General features: G+C 40.1%; 1 protein-coding gene and 1 long non-coding RNA gene across 17 annotated transcripts in view; one reads left to right on the top strand and one right to left on the bottom strand.

Moving 5' to 3' along the window:
• The window catches only part of RALGPS1 (Ral GEF with PH domain and SH3 binding motif 1), a 218,139-nt gene that overhangs the window by 145,560 nt on the left and 52,322 nt on the right, over positions 1-20,257 (top strand). For all 15 annotated transcript variants that reach the window (XM_083423745.1, XM_083423737.1, XM_083423746.1 and 12 more), the window contains exons 10-11: positions 11,287-11,424; positions 13,488-13,581. In XM_083423745.1, coding sequence (XP_083279871.1) covers positions 11,287-11,424; positions 13,488-13,581 — 232 coding nt within the window. The remainder of the gene's footprint in view (positions 1-11,286; positions 11,425-13,487; positions 13,582-20,257) is intronic.
• On the bottom strand, positions 3,626-16,496 carry LOC310669734. 2 transcript variants are annotated; one of them, XR_014507334.1, is made up of 4 exons: positions 15,614-16,496; positions 14,093-14,294; positions 12,107-12,362; positions 3,626-4,715 (listed from the first exon to the last, which is right to left on the bottom strand). It is a non-coding gene; the product is annotated as an uncharacterized lncRNA (long non-coding RNA). The 2 variants fall into 2 exon arrangements; XR_014507335.1 differs by having other exon boundaries at positions 15,993-16,496.

Raw genomic sequence — 20,257 nt, 5'->3', positions numbered from 1 at the left:
GCATATGTGGGAGTCATATTAGATTCTGCCTATTGCCACTGTCTGCAATTGCAGAACAATGGGGAGATACTGAGAAGGCACTGTTGTTAAGGTTGGTCCATTACCTTCTGAGTGTGTCAGTCCATCAAGTCCAGGCCTCCGTGTTCAACAGAGGCCAATCAGATGCCTGCAGGAAGATCACAAACAAGATGTAATAGAAGCACGTATCCCCTGACTACTTTGCCTCCTCTTGTGAACATGGAGGTACTTTGTTTCGGTGTCATGTCTAACAGCCATTGAGAGACTTATTTTCCATTAATTTGTCTAACCTGTTTTTACTGTGCCGCACTATGCGTGTTTACTCAGAAGTCCCATTGTGTCCAGTGGAGGTTACTCTAGGCAAGTGCATATAGGATTATGTAAAAGGAATGCTGAATTCCACATGTCAGTATTGTGCTGCTTGAAAAAATACTCCTTTGTCACTGTGTTTCAGCTCTGTATCACCACTTTCAGGTTAACAGGAGTACAGTACTTTTGTTCTAAATTCAGAACTTAAAGCAAAGGTGCCCCTTTCTGTGTGGCATAAGACCCTCCTGATGTTTACTCTTTGCTCATGATGGTAAGCACAAAATTGGGGGGGTGTCATCACATTGTGGCATTAAGTTGAACGCTGTTAACCTGTAATAAAGGTATTGAAGGGTGACACCTTTTAGACAATGGGGTGAATCTTGTGAAACAGGACTGTGCTGCTCCCCTCCTTTCCTTCAAAAAAGAAGCTCACATATCTGCAGCTGCTATTTGAGCATTTTCAGGCCAGCTGGTCTGCTTCTCAACTCTATTAATCAATGGGCATGTTTCCAGTGACATGGCGTGATGCGATCTGGATCCTCAACAGGATACTTTTCCTGATCCCTACAGCCTACAGATCATTGACTGTTCTGTGATGAGGGATGTAGGGCATCGCCAGAGTCAGTGAATTTCTTTTCTTTCTCAGGCATCTCAAACTTATTTAAGTATGAGGAGGAAGGACAGCAAGTAAGTGTCCTGGTGTACCCTTCCTGCTGAGAGTTGCATTTCCCACAAATTCCCTTGTTATTCAATTTAGCAGCCACAGACTCCCTTCTGCCAAGTTGCCTCCTCCTCATGTGTGCTATACCTATCTGTTGATTAATTGAATTGCAGGGTGTCAGAACATGGTGCTTCCTTCCCCCAGGTGATTATTTGCCCGAGTTCATGATACACTAATGAATGCTGCTATACTGCCCACATAGACTAAGAGTCTGGCTTAAATAACAATGGAAAAGTGTTTGTGTAGATGGAAAATATTTTTTGCCTATGGAAGCAGCTGCCCATGAGCTCACTCTCTGGAAAGCATCCTGATAGCTTCTCATCTTATGGAGCCACCCCCCACCCCTGTCCTCTTCTCCGCACAGTAGCACGTTTAGGAGCCAGGAGTTTAGAAAACTAACCCTTGGAGTGCTTTCTTTGGCATCCTTGGATCTGCCTGTTGCAAAAGAGACATTTCAGGCAATCCTGTCCTTTCTAGGGAATGCACCACTGTTAGGAAATGTACTTTATTTCAGGACATTCTCTTTCCACAAAACGAGTATCCTTAGCTCCATAAATCCCCTTGGAACAGAAATTCTAGCTGGAAGAATTGGAAGAAAGATAGCCTTCTTGTACAAAGACCATCAGTTCTCCATAAAGCACTTAATGTACTCCATAAAGTATGTTAATCAGAGTAGACTCACTGAAAGTAATGGACCTAAATTAGTCATGTTCATTAAGTTCAGTGTGTCTACTCTGAATAAGACTAACAGTGGACTCAGCCCTAAGTCTGTATATAAAATGTGGTATTTCTTCATTTAAGTGGCTTTAATACATTTTAAAGATTATGGGGTAGAAACCTAATTTAAATTTTTACTCCACTGCTATGGAAGGCAGAGAAAGATGCACCAAGCATAGGAGCCAACTCCTAGGGGCTGCCCCTCCCCAAGTTGATAAGCATTGCCATTCAAATGGTGTGCAAGTGCTGTGTCTTGTGATTGATTATGGAGGGCAAGACTTTCCTGGGCCTCCCCAAATTTTTATTCATACTGGCACCCTTGGCTAAAAGTAAGACAATATGGCGTTCATAATAAAAAGTTGGTTGTCGAGAGTACAAATGCAAGAACAGCCATATCAACCCCATAACAGTCATGTGACAGAAGTTGTGCTGCAAGCACAACTTGAACACCCAGTAAACCTCATCACCAGGCTGGGGTTTGAGCCTGGATTTCCCACATCAGAACTAGCACACAGTAAAGGCACCCCAGCTTTTAAACTTCTTGGTAGCAGTAAATATATTATTTGTAATATCCTTATCAGGAGATATTGCATGACATACTTTGAATTTAGAATGGGGCACTATTCTTCACCCTATTCTTTTTACATATGAATGGAGGGCGACGGTTTGATTTAGATTAGTGTTCTATATTTTCCATCTTCTCTTTCCAATGTAGCTTCAGCTGCTTATTTATTATCTTTGACTTTATTTTGACAGATAATATGTACCTCTTTGTTAATTTTTTCTTGGGACAGACATATGTTAATTTTACAGTTACTTCACTTGCTATGTATCTAGCTGATTTTTTATATTAATGTAGTTTCATTTTGTAAAGTTTTATACTTCCCCCATTGTTTAACCTACAGTATAACACTTCTAGATTTTGCTGCTATATCTAACCAGAAGAAAAAGCAGAAACAGAATATCAGAAATGAGAAGAAACACTAGAGAAAACATTTGCTAATTTTTTGGAAAGTACAAACTATTTCCATACTTTTGGGCAACAGTTTTGGAATAAGTTTTTTTCTCTATCCACAGTCACTTGCTGTTGTGTCCCTTGGTTCATTACTGACTTTTGCTTGTAAAGAAATGATTGTCCCAGCTAGGAATTCAGTTAAATTTTACTCTGGATCAGTAAGGCAACAATTACAAAAAATATGACCTGTTAGTGCATGGTTTCACAGGTCTTTTGTTTTTTTCCAACCACACATAATTTAAAGCTTTTGGAAATTGAGCTTACCATCTCAGACTTCTTTAGGTAGGTGTTCCCAGGTCTGCATGCCAACGAGAAAGACTATCCACACAAGATGTTGCCACTGTAACATTTCCTGCTGGCTATATTTCCTTTCACATCAGAGTCACAGGTGTGGGGGGGTGGATGGTTTTACTTCCATGACAGCTTTAGTGCATCTCTAGAAACCATATGAAGCATCTGCCTGCTTAGTTCAGCTACAGTCTCACCCTCATGGGAGTATTTAAGGTGCTCTGAAATACTTTAACGTTCTTTTTCTACCCCGTGTTCCAAAGTTACCAATTTTAGCCTGTCTGTACTGATCACACTTAATTGTAGTGAATGTTCAAAAACTTCCACCACATCCAATTCCACCACCATCATTCTGTTCTCTTTTTCCTCATTTCCATATCCTTTTGTCAAGTTTCAGTGTCCCCAAATACTCCCCCCCCCCAAAGGAACCACGAATGGTGTAGAACTCATTAAATTATTGTAATATGTAGCTTAGCTGTTAGTTGCCAGGAATAAAACAGAGCAAATGAAATAATTTTTATTCTTAAAGACGGACATAAGTGCTTCATATCTCGGAATTGTTTTAACTGTCCATTTATTGCAGTTGTTGTACTAACAGAACAAAAATGTAGTGAAAGGGAACACACATTGGTTTCTTATGAAGTCATGCAGTATTAGGGCACATTTGGTGACGATACTGGTTTTAAAGAGCACGTTGTCCTGAAGAGCATCTAAGTAGTGATGTTTCCTTTGAAAGCAAACAGTGAGTTATTTCCAATATGTAAAAGCATCAACTAACAGGCAAGCTTCTATGCAGGTTGCACAGGCATTATGAAAGTGGTGAAATTGTTGAGCAAACCTGTAACAGCTCAGGCAGGAATGGGAACCAGCAACATAGGAATATATTTTTTATTACCTATTGAGGAAAGTTTCAAAAGAAGGAGAAAGAGCAGCTTGTTGCATTGGGCTCCAGCACCTCCAGCTACAAGAAATCATTGGCTGTGAGAGCTGCTGTGTATTCTTCTGACCCCCCTCCCCACACACACACACATTAAGGAAGTTCTGCAAGCTGGTACATGTTACATGGTCTTCCATCATTTATCTGAATTGGGCTACATATTAAAGGGTTGTCTGAAAATGCTAAAATACATCAAATTTGTGGGAACAAGTGACAAATTGCCAGATAAAAAAAATCAGTTCCTGGATTCTGAAGGATTTTTTTTTAAGTTTCCCTGAAGAATCAGCATTGAAATGTTAGAAGAAGTGGTATATCCACAAATATAAAATCAGTGAAATCAAGTTCATTTGACAAATTGCAGAAAATGCAGCTCTTTATGCCAGAAGGGAAAATGCAACAGGCACATGCAGTTCTCATCCATGACTTGGCACTTGGTGACATGAAGTGGTCTTTTTAATGTCAGAGTTACTGTCTGCCTCCAACCAGGGAAAGCAGAAATTTCAGTATTCCCATGCTCTGTCTTGCAGCTTTTGATCACTTAAACTATAACAGTGCAAAGTACAGAACAAAGTATCATGCTTAAATTAATCCACGTCACACACTAGGTTGAGTTAAGAAAATGAATGTCGATTCAGTTGGAAGAAGGACAGTTAAGATGAAAGTACACAGAAATTGCAAAAAGGCCACTGTTTCCTCAGGTGTGCTGCATGCTGGGAGGAGAAGAAAAAACAAATTAAGAATGGCTTTCAGAAATAATTTTCTCAGCAGAAAACACTTTTTCAGCCAAAAATGAAATAGCTGCTAGAGAGTATCTTGAACCCCGCTATCCAAAAGGACTAGACTAAGCATGTTTAAACAACCTGTATGATGTGTTACGTGGACCTGTGGATTAGTGTTTTAAAACATGCTTCTATCCTAGATGAAAAGATGTGGCTGCTCCCTGACTCACCATTTCCTTTTCTTGGGATTATTCTAGTATGAGTATGTAGACAGAGTATCACTTCACACTGTGTCACTAGGGTTACTGTGACACCTAGAATGCAAGCATCAACTCTTCTTAAATAAAGATGCCCAGTTAGATGTGCCTTCCATCATTCTATATCATGGGCAGGCAAACTAAGGCCTGGGGGCCAGATGCAGCCCAATCGCCTTCTCAATTTGGCCCCCGGACGGTCCGGGAATCAGTGTGTTTTTACATGAGTAGAATGTGTGCTTTTATTTAAAATGCATCTCTGGGTTATTTGTGGGGCATAGGAATTAGTTCTTTCTTTCTTTCTCAAAATATAGTCCGTCCGCCCCCCCCCCCCCAAGGTCTGAGGACAGTGGACCAGCCCCCCCTGCTGAAAACGTTTGCTTACCTATATGGTTCTATATGGTTGAAGAGGACTGGTTTGTTGGAGGACAAGAGAAAAGAGCGAGGAAAAGCCCAATTATGCAGGAGGACCTTCCCAGGGGAAAAAATCCAGAATCCAGACTGATAGGATTCTTACTCACATTGGATTTTTACAGTGATCAAATACACATGTTGAACACAGAAAAACAAACACATCTGAATTATTTGCTTGTGTTAATTTACCCTAAAGTTGCAATTCTAAGCATGCTTGTGGGGAGAATGTTGAATGTGACTCACATGAAAGAAGGGAATATATTTCCAAGAAGTATTTTGAGTAAATGGTATGTTATGTATTTTTCAAATATTTAACAACTCTGTTGAGCCACTTGACTTTCCTTCAGTTCCCATTACTTCATGTGAAATTAAATCATTTAGGATTGTAGGTCGCAATCCCAAAACTTTGCTGGATGTTAAATAACACATGAGAAAAATTCATCTGCAGGAATGAATTTCAGTTTCCCAAACGGGAAAATGATTTTTAAAAAATATTTGGAAATTCAAAATATTGGGTTATATTTGGTTCAATTATAAGCAGATTACATTGACATAAACTATTCACCCCCAAAATGTTCTGTGCTTTTGTTTTCTACATGTGCTATTGCATTAAGATATAATAGCATGTTAATTATTATCAGTGATCCTTGCAAAGCTTCCCTATATTGTCCAGGCCTGGAGATGTGCCCTATTCAGTATTTTGTGATGGCTTGCCTCTACTCTGAGGGGGACGGAATTTACATTTGACTCTCTCACAGCTGCTGTTCCTGTTATTTTAGTCTTTGGAATTTATCATGATAGTTTGATGTTTTAAAACCCCACAAGTGTAGCTTTAGGAGCAAGCACAATTCGTTTCTGAAATCTTAGTGTGCTCTTTTCCAAGGCAGGGCAAGAAAACACAAAAAGTATTTAATCATAACTGCATTCTCTCTCAAAAAACAAAAAGATGAAGCCACCTTCTGTGAGTGGATCTCCCAATTTTCTGATATTTTCTCCTTTCCTATCAGTACCACATGGGCATAGCCAAGGAGGGCAGGGGGGCAGTTGTCGTCCCGTCCCCGTCCGCCTGACCCCCACAATGGGATTTGGGGGGGAATTTTACCTCAACAACTTTCTGTGTCGTCGTCCCCAAAAAAATCCTGGTTACGCCAATGAACCTGCCCCTTTCAGTAGGGTTCTGTACTATTCAGGAACAGACATAGTCATATCAGTAAGTGCAGAGATTAAAAGCTTAAGAAAAAGGAATGTTGTTACAAACTTTTAAAAAGCAGCCAGGAGATGGAATTCTGAAGACCAGGTGCCATAGCTGAGAAGGCTCAAGAGTTAGCATCTCAAAACAAGCAGTGATTACCATCCACAAAACAGGGTTTTGTGAAGCTGCCTAAGGTTTCCTAGTATGAATACCATGGGGTTGGACTTCTCAGCAGCTGTAGTGTCATTTCATCCATTGAGAGTTTGGGTTTTCTAAACGTTTCGTTTGACAACAGCTGCCTCTGTGTGCATACTGTCCACTTGCAAATGCTGCTCATTCACATATACAGTTGTCAGTGTATTATGTTCCATAAGGAGCAATTGAGCTTGAAAGCACAAGGGAGTTATATAGAAATGTTTTAACTTGAGCTAGCAGGAAACTATAATAATTATGAAGCTATGTAGTAAAAAAAATAATAAGTTCCATTTCAGAGAATGGCACAATCTCAACAGACTGCATGGAGAAGACAACATGAAGATGTTCTATTACCCAAGACCTTATAACAATGTTTTACAACATGGTTTTGCAGTACAAATGTCAAAGTCTGTAACTATTTAATAAATAGTACCACACTCCCAAATTAAAAGTAGTGTTTTAAGCTGTGAGGTTCTCAATAAAATAGGCAAAATAACATATTGTAGGGCAGAGATGAGAAAACTTTTCCAGCCTATGGGCTGCATTTCACTCTGGGCAACCTTCCAGGGGCCACATGCCAGTCACAAGTGGTTCAGAAATAAATGTTGTTGGAGCAACTAGTGTACATTTTACCATTGTACTGTAGTCTGGTGTCTACATACTGCCACAGATTTCTCTTTATCCCTCAGCCAGGGAAGGAAGAGGCATTATCAGTATTCAAAGATACATTCCCGGCAGGCAGAAGCATGCATGGAATACACGAAACAGGGGCAGTAAGTGACCTGAGGGGAGTCCTGGGGACCAGACAGAGATGCTTGGAGGGCCACATTCAACTCTGGACTTGAGGTTTTCCACCCCTGATGTAATGGAATTGTTAGAACTTTGCGGCAAAGCTTGAAATGTGGAAATAACAAGCTTCAGTTTTAGATTATATTACATGGTTTCCTGCATGCCACTTTCCACTTGTAGAGGTTTTTCTTTGGACAAACACAAAGAGGAGGTGTGGGGAAAAGAGAGGAAACTACATGGAACATTTTCCTGGACAATTTGGGAAGGATTGGGCTTGGTACTGCTTTTATAAGGCAGAAGCCACCAAGAGTCCTTGCCCCACTAGTTTCCTGTGTTTCTGCAAAGGCACTTTTCAGAATAATATTAGCTGCCTATGGTAATGGAAAACCAATAAATGAGTCAGGCTGGCCTAGGGCATCTAGTAGGTAACTTGAACATCCTTTCTTTCTAATACTTTCGCTCATTAAGGTTTTATTAGAATTCATCTTTTAATTTATTTTTGAAGATACCCCATTATGTTGAAACAGATTTTGCCATACTGCTGTGCCTGTGAACCATTGTAAATGTAGCAAGTCCATGTGACAGCAAAAGAAACAAATCAAATTTCATTGGGTTCCCACTCCAAACCATGGATGCAACTCCCCCTTCTTCACAGTCCTCTAGCATCCTCTCCCAGCTGTGAGCCCTCCAGACATCTTAAACTACGCACACTTCAGTCTCAGCCACCGCAGCCAATGGTCATGGATGACAGGAGCTGTAGTCCAGAACACCAGCATGAGGGAGGTTCCCTTATGTACCAAGCAGTATGGTTGACATTCAGAAAGGTAGGCATAGCCAGGGATTTGCATAGATAGAAGTGGAATTCTTTTCACTTTTCTTTGAATTGCACGCACGCACGCGCGCACACACACACACATACACACACTAATATCAGGAACTAATTTTGAAATATCTTTTAGATTGAAGGTGATTTGGCAGAGGATCCTGCCAAGTTCAGAGTTCCCCTGAACAAACAAAATTAGTGGCATGGCTTTTGAATTCTATTTTGTATCACCAAGAACCAGTGAACACTAGTACAGTTTCACCAGAAACTCACGAATTAAGGTTTTATTCCTCTTCTAACAGAACTCCTTAGATGTTGTATGCATCACAAACCTGGGGGGGGGGGGGCGGGCAGTGAAGTTAAAAATGATGGCTCTGGCAAACACAAAGCATTTATTGTTTGTTCTCCTTTATAGAATATGTGCTACTTTAGAAACTTTAGTTTCTTGTTTCATCTTAAATATACCATTTGTTTTGAACCATACAGAAAACATAGGTGTAACATAACTACATTCTTCTCTTGATCATCATCCTGTTCACTTATTTCGTGCATGCAGACATCTCAACAATCCCCAAATATCTAAAGTGTCAAGATGAGTGGGTGGTCATAACCCACTAGCAGAGCAACTATAAGGTCCCTATCATTTCCACTTAAAAGGATCTTTGTCTCAGAGCATGGAGAGCCACTGCCATTCAGAGTAGACGGCACCAGGCTAGTGAGTCCCAGTGGTCTGACTTGCTACAAGGTAGCTTCATATGAATTCCTTAGCATTCATACAAAGGCAAAACTAATTTATGCTGCACTCTCCCCCCCCCCCCCCGAGAGAGAGAGAGAGAGCTGCAACTTCAGTGACAACCTCTTAAGACCATGCTTTTTAATAGCTGGACCTTTATTCCCTCAGTGACAGTGGTCAATAGCAAGATTCACTAAGGCTCACTTTTTTCCTGACTAGGGTTATGGGGTTGGATCGTTCTCAGCAGCTATAATTTTACCAAATAGCCGAATATAATGTTTCTTGGTATTTGTTGCTATCAGCAACAGAAATACTGGAAACACTCCATTCACAAAAATGTTTAAAATCAGTTCAGTTAAAAATAGTAAAACATACAATTTAAAATGCAGTCAATAATTATACATAATTCATGCAATATCAAAGACTATGGGGAAAATATTATGGGCAGGATTCATCTAACACGCCTCACCAATGGAAGACTTGCACAAGGACTGCTTGTGCAGTGTGGCTTTCCCGCTCTGTTTCCTCTGCAACCTCCCTTTGCCCCCAAATTGGCTCATGGCAGGTTAGGAGAATAGCCTGCAGGGGGAGGAGAGGGGAGCTGCAATGCATGCACAGATGGAACGTTCAGAAGTGCACAAAAGTTGAAGACCACCCAAGAAGTTGTATTTCATGCTAGCCCTGGTCAGAGTAGACCCATTGAAATTAATGGGCATGGCTAACCTTAGACCCTTTAAACTCAATGGGTCTATTCAGAGTAGGACTTAGTTGGATCTAATTTAATGACTATTTTGACCTGAATTACCCAAACAAGATGCAATCCTAATTTGTATTCCTATATTCAACTTCCTGGAAGACTCCCTAAGTACAAGTCAACCATGTTTTCTTTCCGCCTGCCCTTACTATGTTTCATTTATCCTTTGCAAGTTCTCACAGGTAGGCATAATTCTCTGTCATCTGTTTAAAGTGATGGTGACTCTTGGATATATCTTTCAAAAATAATAACATGCTTGCCGTTCATTTTTGAGCAAGAACCCACAAATGACTAACGCTTTCCCCATTAAACTGTGGCTTCTCCTGTTGAGTCACAAACTTAATAAATGTCTCTTCTAGCCCAGAACAGAAAACATGCAACCTCAGCATGATTACTTGCTGTATTTTACACCAAGCAAGATCTGCAAACAATAAGATTGCTCTGAAATGATGCCAAGAATCAAATTGTGATGACAGGACTGAAAAACATTTTGGTTGTGAAAAGGGAAGCAGAATTCAATGTGGATTTGCTTTTGGGGGGTGGTGATAGGACATTGTTTAGGTGAAGTATGCAATTCCCATCATCACTATTAATTCACTTTTAAAATGAAGGTTTGAAATTGAATTAAGTTGAGAAATGATATTACAAGAGGAATGCGAGAGTAGATAAGCTTGTTTTCCGTTATAGTTCTTTTTTCTCTCAGTTCCCTCTGGGCCAGTCCAGACATAATTCAGACCACCTCTTGACCACGGTGAAGTTATTAGCACCTGGCTGTGAGCTGTTCTATCCCTCTTCTTTCCCCTCTATCAATTCCCTTCAACTTTCTTTGTCAACATTAGCCAAGATGCGTGGTTACATATATCCTGGCAGAGGCCATAGTTTATGTTAGCAGGGTTTATCGTGAGCATGGTTAATATTAGCAATGCACAGCTCCAAACTACTGAAAAGCTTAGCCTGGTTAGCATTCATCAACATTAGTCTTGGTACAGATGTGCAAGCGTGATGCCAGTCCTAATTCCATGGTTAAATTCCTTGCATTTTGTATGCACTTTGTACTACAAACTTAGCATCTACGATATTTCTCTTTTCTTGTTAAATACCAGACCTTGGAACAAATAACACTTAAGAAAATATACTGGTGCAGTGTGGTAGAAAATTTGGCCAATAATAGTGTGCAATCCTGAACATGCTGAGATATCAGTGACTGAATAAGGGAAGAAGGTTCTCTGTGCCGAGTAGGATGAAAACTCTGCGGGCCTTTTCTTTATCATTATTCAGCTCTCATTTGTTTTTTAGTAAGATTATTCAAGTGGATTGCCAGGGGTTCCTTGATTTTTTTGTTTATTGCAACCAAGTTTCCCTGTATCTTTATAAAGCACCTGATTTAACCTTCCTTCTTTAATTTCAGGGATTTATTTGTTGGATTTAATCTACATTGATTCAGCATATCCTGCTTCAGGCAGCATCATGGAGAACGAACAAAGATCCAATCAAATGAACAATATCCTCCGAATAATTGCTGATTTGCAAGTCTCCTGTAGCTATGGTTGGTAATTTTCCTCTTCACCAATATTTCTTTAATATAGTAAATTAGCACCAGATGTCTGCCTCATACAAAGAGGGGCCTTAAGGGATAATGTAGATCAGGAAGCTTTGTGCTACTGAACCACTTAGCTTCTGCCAAATTAGGAAATTAGATAAAGTGATTGTTGTTCTGGCCCAGCTTAAGTCTGCAGACATGAATATATACACCCCATCTTTACCTTTTTATTACAGTCAAACTTTACATAAATTGCATTACATTTTCGTTATGGCCAAATTCCACTTGAGAGGTTCAGTGCTTCCTATGAGCTTGTGGCCTACTCTGATTTCTAGAAAATCTTTGCTTTTTTCTGCCAGAATTTGTGGCATGGCTTTTGAATTCTCATAATAAATAATGTCATGTAGACTTGTTCTATAGCTGCAGTTTCCCTTGCAACCTGTCCTCAGTCTTTTCTAGCTGTGCCTCTTTGTGTTATAAACTCACTCCATTTCCCTTATGAATATTATTTATATTCTATTATTTACAGTATTTATATACCATTTATTTCATCCATTCATGAGAGATCTGGAGGGGAGACTGAAAAAATGTGATTTTCTACCAATTGTCATTTTCTACTACATATTTCCATAAAAGCTATTGTGTTCATACCTAATGAGAGAAGATTTGATCTCAGTACAGTACTTACATTCTCTGCCCAATGAAATCAGATTTTTCTGAGGCTCCAGAGGGCATTAGACTTCTTTGAGGTGGCACCTTTAATGGAACTTGTAGGTAGGGCCAGTCTCAAATGCATCTCCAGTGGGAGGAGCCACTCAGATCTCCCAATGTAAGGAGCTGAACTGTTGAATCTTGTTACAGCAACTAGGAGCCCTGCCATAAGTAGTTTAGGCTTTGTCATGATCCACTTGATCCTGACTGGCTCAGGGCAGGAGTAGTGGTTGCTGTCAGATGAGGAAGAAGAAGAGGAGAGTGTGAAGGATGCATGAGCAGGGAACAGCCAAGAGGGAGGGTGGAGTCTCTTCCCCTTTGTGTTTAAAAGCCAGGAAATGCAAGGCAGTTCCCAACAATGGGTCAACCAGCCAGGAGGGGAGACTGAACAACTACAGACTTGTCCAAGAGACTGCAGTCTATTCCCACAATTAAAAAAACTGGCAGTGATCTACCCACTAGATTGACCAAAGTTGTTCAGATTTTTTTTGAAGGGAGATGGGAGTGGTCACACGATCTACCGTGATCTTCCACAGGCACCCCGTGATCTACCAGTAGATCACGATCTACCTGTTGGCCATCCCTGACCTAGATGAACTGCCCTGAGACCTTCGAGTATAGAGCGGTATATAAATTCAATAAATAATAATAGAGGGGCTGACCTCTGTCCTGTTGCCAAGAACTTGGTGCCACCTCTGCGATTGGTAACAGACCCATGCCCCTTGGAGGAATGCGCGCCTCCAAGAACACCATTCTCATAGGGAGAAAGAGTCTCATGAGCAAGCATGCCATATCTCGCCTTTAAAAGCTGGCAGGAGGGATATGACAGTTTGTCGAGATATCTTCACAGCTTCCATCAAGTTTTGGGTCCATGATGCTGTTCTCAAACTCTTGATCCATCCCTTTTGTGACAGAGATGGAGGAAGTTTCAGTCTCTCCCACATTGCAGATGATTGCCATGCTACTTTTTGATTCTGACAGGCTTTCCTCTCCACAGGACAGGCAGGGAACATAAGGAGTCCAGTGTGGAGAATCAGACTGCAGTGAACTTGGCAGGGAAGGGTTTGGCATCAAGAACAGAGTATATCTCTAGTCAGAAGAGGGTTGAGTTTTGTGCCACCTTGCACTCATCTTTCATTCTAAAGATGTCTAATGCTCTCTGGCAATTTTGGAGATGAGAAATTCATGGTGAGGAAATTTCCGTTTCACTAGCCTATCTATCTGTCCTTGGTGGGAAAGCTTGGTGTTATATTTCAGCATAGACAGTTCAAGGAAATAAAAGTTTGAAGCATGTGGTTGAAACTGCTTTTGTTCTTGACAGTTATGGGATTTATATGTTCTTTTTTTAAAAAATGCAGATCACCTTATAACGTTACCCCATGTGCAAAAATACTTAAAGTCTGTCCGGTACATTGAAGAGCTTCAAAAGTTTGTGGAAGACGACAACTACAAGTACGTAGCATCCTTTCCTTTGGCCCAGTTGAGTTCATGGAAAAGATGGCCTAGCCTCAGACTTGAATAAAAGGGTTTTTTAAAAGGTGCTCCTGGCAGGGATATACTTAGATTTTTGTTGTTGTTGTTTTAAAAAATGATATTTATACAGTAATGATATTGTCAGGGGTTTGAGTGAAACCCCAGATGGAACTTGTCTATGAGATCTAACCTCATTTCCAAAATGAGACCGTTTTGTGAAAACTTAAAATAAAAACCAGATAGGCCTACTTGTTGTTTTATTGCATTACAGCCCCATGCACTTAAACTGAAGAATTCATGAATGAGGCCCACAGATTAAATTCAGAAGACCACTTCTGAATTCTGTGCAATTATATCTTATTAGAAATTTAAGTAGAGTAGATGGTTCCTCATATGGTGGATGTGCTCCTTCAGGAAAAGGCAGGATAAAATTGTAATCATCATCTTCTAAAATTCATAGTGCAAAGCAGAATAAAAATATAAGAATTGCCTTGTGACTGTTGCCTGATAGTTGGAGATGTGTGACAACAAATTTCACAAAGGTAGCAGTACCTCCATAATCTAGAAGGAAGGGATGCCACCATCTGCAGTCACATGTTGGGATAAGCCAAGTTTTCTGACATATCATGGTTTATGTTGAACAAGTAGCATAGTAGGGCATGCTGCCTAATCAGGTGTGCTTTGCTCCTCTCCTAGAGAAAATAAGAGAAACAAATCAAGAAACAACAAATAAATGTAACTTCCTATGATGTCTAAATACACGATCCCAGGATTACTAGCCAGCCTAAACTATGGTTTACTGTTTATGAACCTGACTTGTTAGGAAGCAACAAACTAGGATCCCAGAGTCAGGTATCGCAGGGAGCCAAGCTTAATTGCAGTTCCCTTGTTTGTGGAAGTGATTAGGCCATGTGCCCCAGCAAATATTAGACATAATCTCACAAATTTTAGGGCACACCTTAGGGTTTCATCCTTTATTATTGCTTCTTCATGTAGTTCAGGATAACATCACCAATAGCCCCAAAGTCTGGAAATTAATTTCTTAATTTCTACTAAAAAAAAAAAATGTTTGGGTTGAACACTAGAAACATATTCAGATCCCATGATATTGTGTGAATGGAAAAATTAATGGATTCAATCAAGAAAGAGCAGTATACTGCAGTTAAGCTGGCATAGCAGACAAATCTCTTGGTTGACACCTCTGCTAAATTTTGTTATTGTAATTTTTCAGTGTTGGTGTTGGGAGGGTGGCTCTGTAAATTCTCCTTATCACAAGTGCTGCTTCTGCTTATAGTAGGTTTTTACTTTCTGATGTGACTCATAAACTATTCTGACATACATAGCAATGAGCCAGATGAGCGCCCATTTCATCCCACAATCTCACCTTCTACCATATCCATCAGGCAGGCTGTTTGTTTTTAAGCAATACACAAGCTTATTTTAAAAGCGGTGCACATTTAATTTTTAAAACTGAAAAATTATCTATGGATCACAGGAGAGTGGTATGTCAGTGACATCATAGGTACTAACCAATATGTACATTCTAAAGCCAGCATTTACCCATCCAATCATGAGCCACTCTGAAAACTTGTAGAACTGGTGTTTCCAGAGCTCAGTCTTAGAGATAAAAATGCATTTGCCACCCCTGTGTCTTCCACCTCTCTTCTTCTGGAATCCACACCAGGACTGCACAAAATACCATGGAGTAGATTTCTGCTGGGAGAAACATGCTGCAGAATCTCTCCCCATTTCATCATGTTGGACAGCAGCTAGAAAAATCAAATCAGTGCTGGCCTTTTTGCTGCTGAAAACCTTGTTTATCTTATCAACAGGTTTAGTTTTTGGATCAGATTGAACACAGGCATAGGAGTAATGATGTTTTTGTATCAGAATTCTGTTTAATGTATCATGCTGTCTTCCAGATGAAAAAGCTTTGTCTGCAAAATGTTTTCAATACAGCTTATCACTTCTATTTTTAAAAAAAGATGGGGTGAATTTTTGTACAGCTTACTTGTGGCAGGATGTACGTGTATGAATGTGTGTATAAGCTCTTCTTGCCTCTAGGTTCCTAGGGAAAGGAGTTTGTGGTTTTACATTCTAAAAATATAGTCTGCAAACATTTACATGTTGAAATCAGTTTGAGTTTGACAGGTATTCATGACTAAATAGCACACAGTGTTAAGAATGAGAAGACTCTGGAATCCCCAGTGGGCTAATAAACTCCCTACAATACATTATTAACAGCCATTAGCAAATATAGAATTAATCTGCAAGGAAGAATAATGCGCTACAACACTGGAAATTGTACACACCCTGAGCTCACAGACACACACACACTTATGTATTTACTATCATGGTATTAAAGAGATACATTTTGTTCTCCTCCTCACCTCCTCTTTAATATTTTCTTAGTTTAACTATTCTGTCTTATGCATTGTATCCAACACGTAGGCTGTAGGCTGCATTACCATTTACTCTGGCTTTAATGCACCCCCTCCGCTGGTATTTGAATCTGTGTAAACATGACATTAACCAGAATCTATATCTAGCTTGTCGTTTCTTGAGAAATACTGCTGTTTGATGTGTTTTCCCTCAAACCAGTTTCCATCTGATTTGTTAACATAAGCCACACTTACTTCACAATTAAGCTGAGTTGTGTACATATGAGACTGCCATTGCACATGTTTAGATGATAGTGCATGGACAGATGATGGCTTCATAAATAGGAGTTGGGAAGGTTGCAGGAATGGGGAAACAAAGCAAGTAATGCACAACAGATAAAGATATTCCTGCTCCATCTCTGGTTTGTGCAACAATGTGCCAATGCAACTTAAAATGCATTGGGGAAAACAGCCTCACTCCATTTTAAGCTGCTAATGTGTACCTAGGCACAGTTTCCCAAAGATTTGTTTTGTTTGCATTTCTTGGTTTTATAAATACTTTAAATGCATAAATGATAAACAAAAGGTTTATATCTTAACATTATAAATAAAACAAGCTTTAAAAAAAACAGCCTCAAAAAGTATGAGTACTTGAACACTCGCTTCTGGTAATACCTTCCATTCAATCTCCATTGAAATAAATGGGAGCTCTGTTTGCAAGAATATGTGCTCTTTCCAGCACCAAGACATATTAGTGGGGTCTACATGCGAGAGATTTTTTGTTACCTTTCTGTTTTCCTGTGGTGTTTGTTTGAAGGCATAGGGAGCATTCTCCGTAACACTAGTGAAAAGTGAGTAATTGCAATTGGGTTGTGTGTGTGTGTGTGTGTGTGTGTGTGTGCCTGTGTTGTGGTTCATAGATGGGATGCCAGAAATTTAACCACATTGCCTAATTTAGTTCTTGGACAGCGATTCACATTCATGCGATGATGTTAAGATTATATATACAGTAGGTTTCCATTAGCTTGAATATTATGTGTGGGACAGAACAAAACAAAGGGTTCCTCTAAATATTTAGGGGCATGACATAATGCTTGGAAGTGGGACAAAACATGAGTAATTTTAAAATGTTTTTTTCTTAAAACAGCTTCTAATCTCCACAGAGGCCTTTCTAGCAACAGTGAGCAGTATTTACATACATTTTGGTACAGGCCAACCTTTGCTCTTCCATTTGATCTGAATGTCCATTTTCTAAGTAGCTGTGCTGTTTTTAGCTACAAATGTGTTGCCGTACACCTTAGAAAGACTGAGTAGCAGGAATCAAAATAAAGAGGGAAGGGGGGGGCGGAATCAGAGTTTGACAAAGTTCTCAGAATGAGGCTGAACCCTCTAGACATTTCTTTGGAGGAATACAGACCCTACATGACCATGTTTGTTGGCTCAGCAATGCAGGTTTTTCTCTGCAGGTGGTCTTGGAATGGCATCCAGACTGTGTCCTGCGCTGGGTTTCTTTTCTGTCTCTGTACTGATTCTGAAGGTATGAATTTCTTTAAATATTCATCAGAATCTCTTCCTCTTGGATAACTCAATCCACATACTATTTGAATTTCTCCTCATTTCTGGTGCTGTGCCAAAAGGATGCATAAGCCCTGTAGAGATAGCAAGCACGCTCAGGCCTTATAAGGGGAAAAAGGCCTCTCGACATTCTGTCTTTTCATGCCTTTTTTATTGAAACAGGAGCATTCGTTAGACTCAGGAGGGGCTACTTCTTATCCTTGGCAGAATGTAAGAGTCATCCTTGTATAATATTACTCCATTACAGGAAATATACTCGAAACTTCCTCCAAGCCTGTCTCTTCTGGCTGAAATCTCTGCAGAGAAAAAGAAAGAAATGCTTTCTTTGTTCCATTTAGTGGGCCTTTCTATTCCATGCATCTCTTTTGTAGAAGAAAATCGTATTGACCAGCCAAGTTGCATAGATATATTAATACTTTTTAAAAAAAAATCTGCAGTCTAGCATTTCCACCTATATGTGGAGGGTTCTGGAGCATAGACAAAGCCAAGGTGCTCATGGGCTTCTTTCTTCCAACTGCCTGGGGGGTCTATTTACGCAGCTACTTTGTAGTTATATAATGTGGGATGAAGGCAACCCTTTGCAGAGCTGAACATTTGTGCAAATGGGGCTTTGTTTCCCCTTGCGTTATACATTGCACAGGCCTATTTTAGGCATATTTCTGAGATGATTTTAAAGGAAAGGTCTGTGGTTTATCATTATTTTTAGGGTCTGTTCTCTGTCTAGTCTCCCCTGCTATACCAAGCACCCCACTCAGATGCTAAATGTAGCTCAAACACCCTGCCCGGAAAGCTTCAGTTTCTCTATTTCCACCTTGACTATCCACTGAACAGCTGCAGAACAAATTACCAGCTAGTGCCTGTGTAAGCAATACAGCTCTTGAAATTGTGTTGACCTTGGAACATTCATTTCTTTCCATTTCTTCAGTCCTCAGCCTCCCAATTGGATTCCTCTTTTCTTTAGGTTTCAAATGCAACCAAGCCTCTCTGCCTCTAATTGACAACTTCAAGCTGGCAAGGCCCAGGGAACCATCTCCTTCATGACTGGTTTCCCAGCAATGTGAATTTATTTCAGCTTCCCACATAGCACATTTGAGCTCATCTAAGCGACAGATCCTAGCATCTTGTAGGAGCTGTAGCAAACAGCATCTCTGCTCTTTGCCATCAATAGTTTTTGTCCGATGTGGAAAAAATAGCTTTTGAGAAGGTAAATCATCTGCTTGGATGCAGAAGGTACCTGGTTCAATTTCCAACATCTCCAGCTGTGACTGGGAGAGACTCCCTGTTTGAAGCCCTAGGAAGCCACTGCCTATCAGTGTAGACCAGGGGTAGTCAACCTTTTTATACCTACCGCCCACTAATGGTGAAATTTTCCTAACCGCCCACCAGTGCTCGATGGAAGGAGGATTCAGCTTGTGCCATAGAATCCCCTACTGCCCACCTAGAATCCTGAAACACCCACTAGTGGGCAGTAGGGACCAGGTTGACAACTCCTGGTGTAGGCAATGTTGAACTAGATGAGCCAGTGGTCTGACTCCACATAATGCAGTTTCCTCTATACTTTTTTGCTTTTGGTCCTGTAGATGCTGAAAGTGGGACAGCAAAGGCAACACTCCTATCTCTTGGAGAGGCTGGACTGTAGTCAGTCTCCTAGCCCAGGTTTACCGTATAGTTGTGGGACGCAGCAAGCACCTCCTCTCTTGGGGAATAGTACTCCTATGGTTCATCTGTACAGAGGGCTCTCTTGCACAGATTTCAAAACCAGAGGCCTGGGAAGAAATTGTGGGAGAAGTCAAAGGAATGCTTTTCACTAACAGAATTCCTCAGGTGATTCAGCGTGCACCATCTCACATTCATTCATTCAATATATTACAGTCAATAGGCTGGAAATAAAATAAAAACATAAAGCATACCAGAATCTAATAGCAAAACAGATTCAGAACTGTGACATAATAACAATTATATAGAACTATTATAATCTCTGCTTAGTCTTTGTCCAGATTCAGGTGCTGTGTTGTTCTTATGTTTTCACAGCTACTGACAAAACTTTAGCCACTATCAATGATATCCTTGGGATTTTATCTTCTATCAGATATGTAAAATAAAGTTGAGATGATCTTCCTGGTAATTTGGTGAGCAAAGGTTTGAAAAACAAAATGATTTGCTCTAAAAATTCTACTTCCTGATTATTACATGGGCATAACCTTGAGTAAAGAGGGGTGCAAGTGTATCTGTCTCAAAGCACTAGAGATGAGAAAACATGAAATCTGGGCAGAGTAGAAGCTCTGTAGTACATAACTACAACAGATTTGTGAAGTAAATAATCAATGAAGCAGCTATGACTTAATTAATTGTATACCACCATGATAGTGGTGTTGAATAGTGGCAATTTACAAACAAACAAACTAATTGTGCCTGGGAAGCACCAGCCAGCCTCTATTTCCAGCCATTATTGTTGTGTAAAGAGCAAACTTTGTAAACAACTGAACTGTTCCCCTTCAAATAGCAAATTTACACTTAGCTATATTTAGAGTTCCATTAGTCACAGCAGCCTAGGAAGCCACTTTTAGCACTTACACTCAAAAGACATGTGAAACTATTACCCTTTAGTTTGTTTAATTGGTCACAGATGCAGGATGGCTAAGAATTAGTTACTGCATAAGACAAGAAGAGTAATTAGAACCTTTCACTCTTCCACCTTC

The sequence above is a fragment of the Podarcis tiliguerta genome, assembly GCF_965153285.1.
Source record: "Podarcis tiliguerta genome assembly, chromosome: Z".
In the NCBI taxonomy this organism is placed as follows: Eukaryota; Metazoa; Chordata; class Lepidosauria; order Squamata; family Lacertidae; genus Podarcis; species Podarcis tiliguerta.
This window is presented reverse-complemented; position numbering and strand designations above follow the sequence as displayed.